Genomic DNA, 10,686 nt, shown 5'->3' on the forward strand with positions numbered 1-10,686 from the left:
CCCCTGTTAGTCAAATATCTTGGTAAGGATCATGCTGCAGGTCTATACACATGGATGCTCCCATAGGAGGTTGCCATGGTGAGAGGGACACTGCCAGTATTTATGGAGCTGAGTCTCAGTAGGATCTGAGACTTGTCAGGCCAAGCTGGTTAGCATAGTGGGGAAAATAACCCAATAGATAAATATTGAGTAGCATTATTGAGAATTTTGGAAATGTTAACTTGATTAATGATTTTTAAAATGAAAGAACATTGAAAGTTTCCTTTATTATTACTTGGTCAAAATTCTGAAATACCCTCCTTGACCACAGAAGGTTGCCTGTAGTGTATGATCCACAGTGCTGGACCAAGAACACAGCTTACCATCATCTCAAGGGCAGTTGGAAATGATTAACAAATACTGGCATAGCCAGTGATACAGTGATCCCATAAAAATGAGTTGGTTTGTAAAACCCAACTGTGTTAGAGACACATAGGCCATTGGGATCAATGGCTGCTTCTCTCTCCAACACTGGCTCAGTGGTGGCCCATTAAGTTGTCACTGCGTGACATACTGAATGCCCACTTCCCTCTATCATGAAGAAGCTAGCAGACAGTGATTGATCTTAATTTATTTTTTGACAGTCTCGCAACAAAGTTCTTCACTTCCCTCAACTCCTCACAGAGCAGCTTACCTCACCCTTTGACCTCCCCCCATGGGAACGTGGTGGTGTAGTGCTTCCATCATTTGGATGAGTCATCCAGAGCTTCAGGCTGATGCTCTGGGGCCATGGGTTCAAATCCCACCCAAGACACTAGTGGAATGTATACAGCTAATACACCTGCAATATAAAACTAGTCTCCATAAAACTACAGTCATTTGCTCAAAAAATATTGTTTGTTTCACTAAAGCCTTTAGGTAATGAAATCTGCTGTCCTTGCACAGTCTGTCTGTCATCCTGATTGTACTGCAGTAATATGGTATTCTTAATTACAACAAGCCATTATTGGGCAATTAACGATGTGTGAACAAACCCCATGAATCAATACCTGAAAAAAAGCACCCATTTCCATGTTCCCAGTCCAGAGACATTATCATTACCCCATGACTACTTAAGGGTGTATTCAATTTTAAGGTTGAAAGGGTTTTAACTGTAAGGAAATGGGCATTGTGAAGAGTGGAGTTGAGAGCAAAGACCATTAAAATCTTATTGAATGGTGGGTCAGGCTGTGCTGTCCATTCTTGTTGCCTTAGAAACTAGGTGCAGGCATAGACCTTTTGGCCCTTTCAGTCTGCTCCATCACTCAAATGGATCATGGCTGATCCTCTATCTCAGTATGATAGTCTTGCTTTTTTCCCCCCCCCCACACCTCATGATGCCTTTAAAATCTAAAAATGCATCAATCTTTTTCTCAAATGTATTCAGCGACTTGGCCTCCACAGCCTTCTGTGGTAGAACAATCCACAAATTCACTGCTGTCGGGTGACGATCCTAAATGGCCTACCCCATATCCTGAGACTGTCTCCCCTGGTTCTAGACTCACCAAGGGAAGACATCCCCTTGCACCTAGTCTGGCCAGCCCTGTTAGAATTTGAAACATTTTGATCAAATCTTCTGTCATCCTTCTAAACACTGATGCGACCAAGCCTATATTCGCTAATCTCTCCTCATAGGCCAGACCAGTATAAGCCTTTGCTGCTCTCCCAGTGGCAAGTATATCCTTTCTTAGGTAGGGAGATGAATGCTTAGCATAGCACTCCAGCTGTGGTCTTGCCAAGTCCCACATAACTGCAATGAAACATCCCTACTTCTGAATTCAATCCTCTTTCCCCAAATGCTGCAAAAACTGTAGATTCAAGCTGCTGTAATCTGGACCCGAAGCCAAAACTCTGATGACAGATTTTATCCACATCCCAAGGTAGCTTTGCCTTTCAGGTGAGAAACATTCTGGTTGAACCTTAAGTATCTCTTGTCGCGGTCGCCATAAACCTGATCGACAAATTGTCAGGATCTCACGTCAGATTGCAGGGATCATGGCTAGCATGTGGCTTGAATTGTGTGCTGTGCTGCGCGCTTTGAGTTCAGCACGTCCGTTCCACTAACCGTTTTAGTTTCTACGCTGCTGCTATTGTGCTTTGAGGGTTTGAAAGCTGCGCTGTGCAGTGGGCTGTGTCGTTAATCCCATGCCTCCCTTTACAGATGTCACCAGCCAGAGCCAAGTTTGACTTCAAGGCGCAGTCTCTGAAGTGAGTTAAACCATTTAAATTCCAGTTACAATGGCTAAGGCAATATTTTAGGTTCTGGGCAAATGCAGCCCTTACTGTTAAGCAAGCATGTGTCCCCAGGCCAAACATGATCCCACACCTTTCATCGTGCACAGGTCTCATTCTAGGAATTCCATGTTCCATTCCCTCACTGTCTGAGTGCCAAGTTTAATGGGTCGCTTTGCATAGTGACCAGAAATTTGATCATGATCTTCTAATCTCAAAGCCCAAACACACAGTCATTGATAGAGGGACTTCACCTGTGGATTGATCCGGACTTATGTCCGGATCCCTGCTCCCTGTGTGAATTTCAAAATTCCAAGTTCTTTATAAAAGAGAAGAGATTCACATACTTTATTAATGAATGTGATTTATATCTCGCTGCTGTGGGGTTTGGACCAGGGTCCATTCTCCTGTCTTGTGCTGAAGGCTGTGCCCCACACTCCGCTGAGGCCCTGAACCCCATACGCTGCCTGCCTGAGGGCTCCTTAACTCGAGAGGATGGATCTTGATTGCTTCTGCACATCACAGGATCTGGAGCTGTTGAGATTTTACCAGCCCTGTTCAGGATACTATTTCTTCTCCAACTCCCATTTTAAAAAAAACATTGAACTCACCCTTTCCCCAAACACACTAGACTTCTACAGCTCAGCGAGCCTCTGTTTATGCACAAGCCGACCACAAGGTCTTGTAACCAATTGCTGCTTGACTCTGGTCCTACAGCCCATTTCTGTATCATTGATATCATCTGAAGTATTGTTTCATACCACACCGCACTGCTGCCTTAATGTGGTGCAGGCATGATGGGCTAAATGATCACCACCTGCACCACAACATGTCAATTATTCTGTAGTCTTAACCTCCTCACCTGTAACCTGTCTTTCTCTCTCCTGCTGTCTGTCCCCGTCTGCCTCTGTTTCACGCTCTGTATCCCCATCTGTCTCTGTTTCTTGCTCTGTGACCCATCTGTGTCTCTCGCTCTGTGTGTCTCTCTCTTAGAACTGATATTGACATGCCCCCCACTGAGATGTTGGCTTCAATTTTCCTGTCACATCCAAAACTCTTTAATTTTCCCTCCCTGGATCACCATCATTTCTTCCACCACTTACCCCACCCCCACCCAAACCTTACCCCTACGGGAGTAGCACTCGACCCCTCTGTCCATGCCTGTCCAGACCAGCAGCTGCAATCAGTAACTTGTGCAGCAAAGGCATCTCGTCAGCACTGCTAACATTTGCCTGGAACAGGAGGGAGTTCCTCAATGGTATTAGGCAGAATCATTCCTGATTACAGTCTAGCTCCTGTTGGGCCCCATTCAGAACCTCGCCCCCATCCTGAATGATTCCCTTCATATGACTGCCCTTAACTCACAGCCCAATTCCCAGTCCGGAATCACACGTTGGATTACTGTGATGGAACTAGAATCGTGCCAAAACCTTTGGGAAAATCTGTGTGATAGAGCTGGGATCAATGGCATAATTGACTCTTTCTCTTGTTTGTTCGGCTGCTGGTGAGAAACATTGAAACGTAGGCCATTTGGCCCTACGAGCCTGTTGCACCACTCAATATGATCATGGCTGATCATCTAACTCAGTCCCCTGTTCTAACCATTTTCCTTCTATCCTTTAATCCCTTTAGTCCTGAGATCTATATCTAACGCCTCCTTCAAAACATTGTATATTTTCGCCTCAACCACTTCCTATGACAGAGAATTCTGCAGGCTCGCACTCTCTGGGTGAAACAATTCTTCCTTATCTCAGTCCTAAAGTCTATCCCTTATCCTGAGACTTTGATTCCAGTCATAGGGTAAGCACAGGAAAGATAATCCGAATCTAGAGACTCTGTGTTTTCCCTGTTGTTTTCAGTATTAACCAGGGTTATGGACCAGACCAGACCAAACACTCTTCAAATATGTCAAGAAGGTAGCCTAGACCCTAACGTTTCCTTATTTGAAAGGCAAGTGTCAGGCCATTGCTTTCCCGATGTAATTTGATTGGTCAGACTGTCAGTCTTGAAGCAGAACACATTTTATTCATACATTGCAGTTAAATACAACAACAAAAAAAGAAGAAATTGGAATAACTTAACTCTATTTGAAAACTTAACTGAATAATAGATTATTTTATCACTAAACAATAACTGTTCCAATGCAGTAACATTCCATAAACATGCCATTGACAAAGATTATCTCACGTGCAATTCCAGCAGCTGGAAGAGAACCCCAGCTTTTAGCTGTAATCGTGAGAGGAAAAGTAGCTTCCACATCCAGCTTCAAGATCCCAGCAACCGTTACTGAAAATCTAAAACTAAAAACCTGGCTCTTGGGGAGATTGATCCCACCCATTCAAGCTGCTTCTATTGTTTCAGCTTTGAAAATAAAACCCCAAGGCCTCACTGGTTGTTTACTCCAGTGGCTCTGAGCAGACTGCTCATCATCTCCCCCTCTCTCACCCTTTCTTCTTTAAAAGAAAATACAGGATGAAATACACCTCTTAAAGCCAGAGTACCATCACACCCAGGCTTCATCCCCTCTGTATCTGGCTCTCTGCAGCTCACTACTGCATCAAGGAGAGCATCAACTATTGGCAATTGGGGTGCCACATCTAAATCAGTTCATTGTACAAATCTCTGCTTGAAAAGCTTTAGTCTTTCTGTGAATGAACACTAAGAGGCACTAACTGTTATCTTTGTTGGACTTAGGGAGCTGCCGTTTCAGAAGGGAGACATCGTCTACATCTATAGACAGATAGATCAGAACTGGTATGAGGGCGAGCACCATGGGAGAGTTGGTATCTTTCCCAGGTCGTACGTTGAGGTAAAGCAGCCGCGCGTCCAGCATTGAGGTAGGAGAATGTGCGTGAAGCTCTGTTGGCCGGTATTGATCTCTGGTCTCCTCACTGCAGCTTTTGCCGCCAACGGAAAGAGCCCAACCCAAAAAAGCGCCCCCACTTCAGGTGCTGGAATATGGTGAGGCTGTGGCTCGTTTCAACTTCAGTGGTGACACCCACGTGGAGATGTCTTTCAGGAAGGTAGGAATCACTCAGTATCCCAGCTTCCTGGAAGCCTTTGAGTTGTTGTGTTTGGACGGCTGATCGGAGTGGGAGGGGTGTTGCTGATGGAGGAATGAACGTTTTTAGCACCTGATCAATTAATAAGACAATAAGATGTAGGAGCAGAAGTAGGCCATTCTGCCTATCAAATCTGCTTTGCCATTCGATGCGATATGGCTCATCTAATAATCCTCAATTCCAATTTCTCGCATTTTCCCATTACCCTTGGATCCTTTCCTGATCAAACGTCTATCTGTTTCAGCTTTGAACATACTTAACGAACAAGCCTCAGTAGCACTCTGTGCAAATTGTTCCACAATTTATTTTCCTCTGGGAGAAGAAATTTGTCATCCTCTGTCTTAAATATGCAAAGCCTTATCTTGAAATTAATGTTGTCTGGCCTGAGACACTCCAACAAGGGAAAACAGTCTTTCTGCATCTACCTTATCAAGCATTCTTACTGTGGTCTGATGTATACCTTGTATAATTTTAACAAACCTTCACTATTTTGATATTCCCTTTTGAAATAAAGACCAACTTTGCATTTGCCTTTTGTATTACCCACTGAACTTGTTTGCTAGCTTTTAGTGATTTCTGGGCATGGATTCCCCAATCCCCCTGTTCCATATCTTTCTGCAGTCTTTCTTCATTTAAATGATATTAAGCTCATCTATCTTTCCTGCCAAAGTGCATAACTTCCTATTCCCCCAACCCCCCCACATTATATTCTATCTGCCAAATAGTTCCTGACAAGTCAAGTCAGCTCTTCTGCCTCTAGGACAAAGAGGCACTTTATTTACTGTATCCCCAACCTCAGAGGAGCAGTTAATACTGAAACAGTGTGATGTTGTTCCATTTCCCACAGCCATGTCTTGACAAAGAGGAAGTAAATCTCTGCTAAATGATGAGTAACATAATCTTTGGTGTCCATGGCTGGTTGGAACTTTTATCTTTTACTCGTTCTTCTCATCATTGGCAAGATGGCAGGGTGGCACAGTGAATCAGTGCTTAGCACTGCTGCACATCAGCATCAGGGATCCAGGTTCGATTCCACACTCTGGTGACCATCTTTGTGGAGTTTGCGCATTCTTCCATGTCTGCATATCCGTAGTGTTCTGCTTGTGAACATTAGGTAGATTAGCTATGGAAAATATAGCATTACAGGGCTGGAGTGGGTCTGGGTGAGATGGAGTTTGGAGAGTCGGTGTAGGACCTGACGGGCCAAATGGACTGCTCTCACACTGTAGGGATTCTATTGATTCTAAGACCTTGAGAGGATAATGGTGAACCATCTCCCTCAGCCATGACAGCCTCGGTTGGAAAGGTGCTTTCATGATGCTGTTCCACAGATTACTTCGATTTTTTAAAAAATCAAGGATAATGAAAGGACAGCAATATTGCTCCAAGTCAAGATGGTCAGTGGCTTGGAGGGAACTTAATATAGTTCTTCCAGAGATTGTGGGTTTGGCAGGTGCTGTCGGCAGAGACTTGGCAAATTGCTGATTAGATTAGATTCCCACAGTGTGGAAACAGGCCCTTCGGCCCAACAAGTCCACACCGACCCTCTGAAGAGTAACCCACTCAGATTCATTCCCCTCTGACTAATGCACCTAACACAATGGACAATTTAGCATGGCCAATTCACCTGACCTGCACATCTTTGGATTGTGGGAGGAAACCGGAGCACCCGGAGAAAACCCTCTGATACTGGGAGAATGTGCAAACTCCACTCGGACAGTCGGCCGAGGCTGGAATCGACCCTGGTCCTGTGAGGCAGCAGTGCTAACCACTGAGCCACCGTGCCGCCCTTATGTATGTCAGAGGAATGGTGTTGAAAGGAGATCCAGACAAAGGAATAGGAAGAAGTGATGATGTGATAACATGAAGTTAATGGAAGAGGTTTTACAAGATATTTAAGCTCCAGCACCAACATGCAGTTTGAATGGCCAGTTTTGTATGTTCTATATGTCTCCAGACAATGATTGACCGACCTTCCTTCCTTCCTCTGCAGGGCGAGCGAATCACACTCGTAAGAAGAGTTGATGAAAACTGGTATGAGGGTAAAATCTCGGGCACCAACCGCCAGGGCATTTTCCCTGTCACGTATGTGGATGTGATTAAGAGACCGAGGGTAAAGAATGCAATCGATTACCCTGATCCCCCTGGATCTTATTCTTCCAATCGCAGCTCAACGAGCTCCCCACAGGTATCATTTCCCTCTCTAATTAAGCTTTGAGCACCACCTATCGCCCAATGTTTGTATTACATCTGATCCCAAATACCTGGGGTGTCTCTCTTCTTGATGCTGAAAATAATTTAACTGTCCATAAAGGGTCACTACCCACCAATCTCTCCTTCCCTCCAGTTCCCAAAACCTCCTTTTCAGGTTTTTTTTTGGGGGGCGGTTACAGAGGTCATTGAGGGGCTGAAGGGCACTTTAGTAGCAATGCTGTATATACCTTGGCTAATGTAGGTTGGCTGCTGGATCTCTTACCCTCACCCCTAACCCAGCAGCAAGGTAATTATCTGAAGGGGGGGATGCGGGGGAGAAGATTCAACGCACAATGCCCTGCTTCACAGCTCCTGAATTGTATATTCCATATCAAGGAAAATGAATATCCTCAAAGCATTCCCTGAGTAAGTACCTGACCAAGGGTCAGACCTGTGAGGAAGGCAAGGTGGGGTGGGGGGAGTGATATTGCCTACGGTTTGTACTGGAGACTGCAGGATGTTCCTGTGGATCTGGTGGGACCCAGATACAATGGCCCGTCACAGTCAAACAGTCTGGTAATGCTCTGAGCCATGAAGAATGAGAGCCTAGGGTAAGTATTGGGGAGATCTCAGCAGTGGGAACACGTTTTGGGACAGGAGGGTAGTTTAGAAAGCTGGGAGAGGGCAAAGATTAATGAGATTAGCGTAAGTGTGAAGGAGTGACACTCATCTAATACTGGATGGGCAGTCCTATATACATTTTTTTAAAAATGTGCAATATTCCATTTCTCATCCTTTTTAAATGTTCAAATTCCGATCAACTTGCCTTATTTTTTCATATCCTGCTACCTTTGCCTGTTTTAGCTGTTTAAAGCTCTCTCGCTGTGCCTCACTTTCTCCATTTGTTCATCTCTTCCTTTTCTCTTCTGTTTTAAGTTTTCTGCTCGCCCCACACCATCTCCTCCTCCTGCTCCACCTCACTGTCGCAGAGTGCTCACTCCAGATATGCAAGCTGTAACTTCTGACTGGATCACGCTGACAATGGGAATCTCTCCGAGCCACACTCCTCTTGTGACTCCTCCGCTGCCTCCTCTCCCTGAGGGCTTCTACTCTGATGGGAACTACCTTAGCACCTCACTGGCAAGCAGCCCTTTGCTAACGGTCAGCCCCCCTCCGTCAAAAGAATCTGCCGAAACTACACCCTACAGTAATAAGTCACCTTTATCACCACCTCGATCACGGCAGTCTGGGAGGAGTGTCACATTTAGCAATGCCTTCAGTGAGGAACCCGTTCAATTTACACCACCTCCCACTTTTAGTTATTATGATTTCTCCCCTGTGTTATCCTCACCACCACCACCTCCAGGTTCAAGTCCACTCAACATGACTGACAGTCTCTCTGCTGTATGGAAAGGGAGGTGTGGGGGCGAAGCAGTGAATCCTTTGACTGTCAGTCTGGGTGGCGTGCCCAATGAGGCATCTGACTTGGGCATGTGGTGCAAGAGCGCAAAGGAACGTCAGCGCCCTGCAGTTAGTGGGCACTGTGAGCTGTCCAGGGACCCCCTGAGGATTGTCCAGGGCAGTAGCGAGCAAGACATAGAATGCACCAGCAATGGGAAACCAGCAGAGCCAACAGAGAAGGTAGCTGCTACTGCACGGTGGTGTGTTTGTGTTCAGTTTCTCCCTTGCTGACAGCATTGTGAAGCATTGTAAAATATTACTAACCAGCCACTAATAATGAAAGTTGTAGTTCTGAGCTGAACTTCCCCTCATCAACTAAAACATAGAACATTCCAGCATTGTACAGGCCCTTCAGCTCTGGATTTTGCATCGACCTGTGGAACCAATCTAAAGCCTATCTATCCTACACTATTCCATTATCATCCATATATTTATCCTATGACCATTTAAATACCCTTAAATTTGGCGAGTCTACCACTGTTGCAGGCAGTGCATTCCATGCCCCTACTACTCTGAGTAAAGAAACTACCTCTGACATCTGTCCTCAATTTAAAGCTATGTCCCCTCATGCTGGCTGTCACCATCCAAGGAAAAAGTCTCTCACTGTCCATTCTACCTAAACCTCTAATTATCTTACAGCTCTCTAATAAGTCACCTTCTCTCTAATGAAAACAGCCTCAAGTCCCTCAAAAGACCTTCCCTCCATACCAAGCAACATCCCAGTAAATCCCCTCTGAACCCTTTCCAAAGCTTCCATATTCTTCCTACAATACGGTGACTAGAACTGTATGCAAGTGCTGCAGCAGGTCTTCGAAACTCAATCCCTCTACCAATAAAAGCTAACAGACCATATGCCTTCGTAACAACCTTATCACCCTGGGTGGCTACTTTCATGGATACTGAGATCTCTCTGCTCACCCACACGACCGAGAATCTTACCAGTAGCTCAGTACTCTTTGTTCCTGTTGCTCCTCCCAAAGTGAATCACAGGGATGGTGCAGGAGGGAGGATTTCGGATACCTGGATAATTGGGGTTCGTACTGGGATAGATGGGACCTCGAAACAGGATAGTCTACACATGATCCAGAGGGGTGCCAATGTCCTTGGGGGGGACATGTTTGCTAATGCTCTTTGGGAGGTTTTAAACTAATTCAACAGGGGGATGGGAACCTCAATAATAAGTTCCATTTTCATCTGTATATTTATTCAATGACCATTTAAGAGCACTTAAGTTGTCATTGGATAAACTTATGGATGAAAATGAAATAGTATAGGAAAGAGGGCATTCAGTTTGGTTCCTCACACCGGCGCAACATTGAGGACTGAAGTTCCTGCACTGTGCTGTAATGTTCTATGAATTAGTTAAAACCCTCCTGAAGAGCATTAACAAATTCCCCCCAGGATATTGATATCCCTCTTGGTCAGGTGTCGGCCATCCTGTTTGTAGAGGTCCCACCTAGCCCTGAATGTGCCCCAATTATCCAGGAATCCAAAACCCTCCCTCCTCTACCATCCCTGTAGCCACGTGTTCAACTCCTCTCTCTCCCTATTCCTCACCTCACCAACACGTGGCACAGACAACAAACAAGAGATAACAACGGTTTGTTGTAGCACTAAGCTTCCACCCCAGCTCCCTGAGTTTCTGCCTGTGGCAGTTACTGTGAAGTGGCACATTGTTAATGTCTCTCACTAACTCCATTCCTGCCTTTGCCCAGGTCTG

General features: G+C 45.2%; 1 protein-coding gene across 30 annotated transcripts in view; it reads left to right on the plus strand.

The window, feature by feature from the left end:
• LOC132834995 (sorbin and SH3 domain-containing protein 1) overlaps window positions 1–10,686 on the plus strand; it is a 434,648-nt gene that overhangs the window by 407,345 nt on the left and 16,617 nt on the right. For all 30 annotated transcript variants that reach the window (XM_060854191.1, XM_060854189.1, XM_060854190.1 and 27 more), the window contains 4 exons: window positions 2,180–2,226; window positions 4,945–5,059; window positions 5,148–5,273; window positions 7,306–7,500. In XM_060854191.1, the coding sequence (XP_060710174.1) occupies window positions 2,180–2,226; window positions 4,945–5,059; window positions 5,148–5,273; window positions 7,306–7,500 (483 nt within the window). The remainder of the gene's footprint in view (window positions 1–2,179; window positions 2,227–4,944; window positions 5,060–5,147; window positions 5,274–7,305; window positions 7,501–10,686) is intronic.

The sequence above is a fragment of the Hemiscyllium ocellatum genome, chromosome 43 (genome assembly GCF_020745735.1).
Source record: "Hemiscyllium ocellatum isolate sHemOce1 chromosome 43, sHemOce1.pat.X.cur, whole genome shotgun sequence".
NCBI lineage: Eukaryota > Metazoa > Chordata > Chondrichthyes > Orectolobiformes > Hemiscylliidae > Hemiscyllium > Hemiscyllium ocellatum.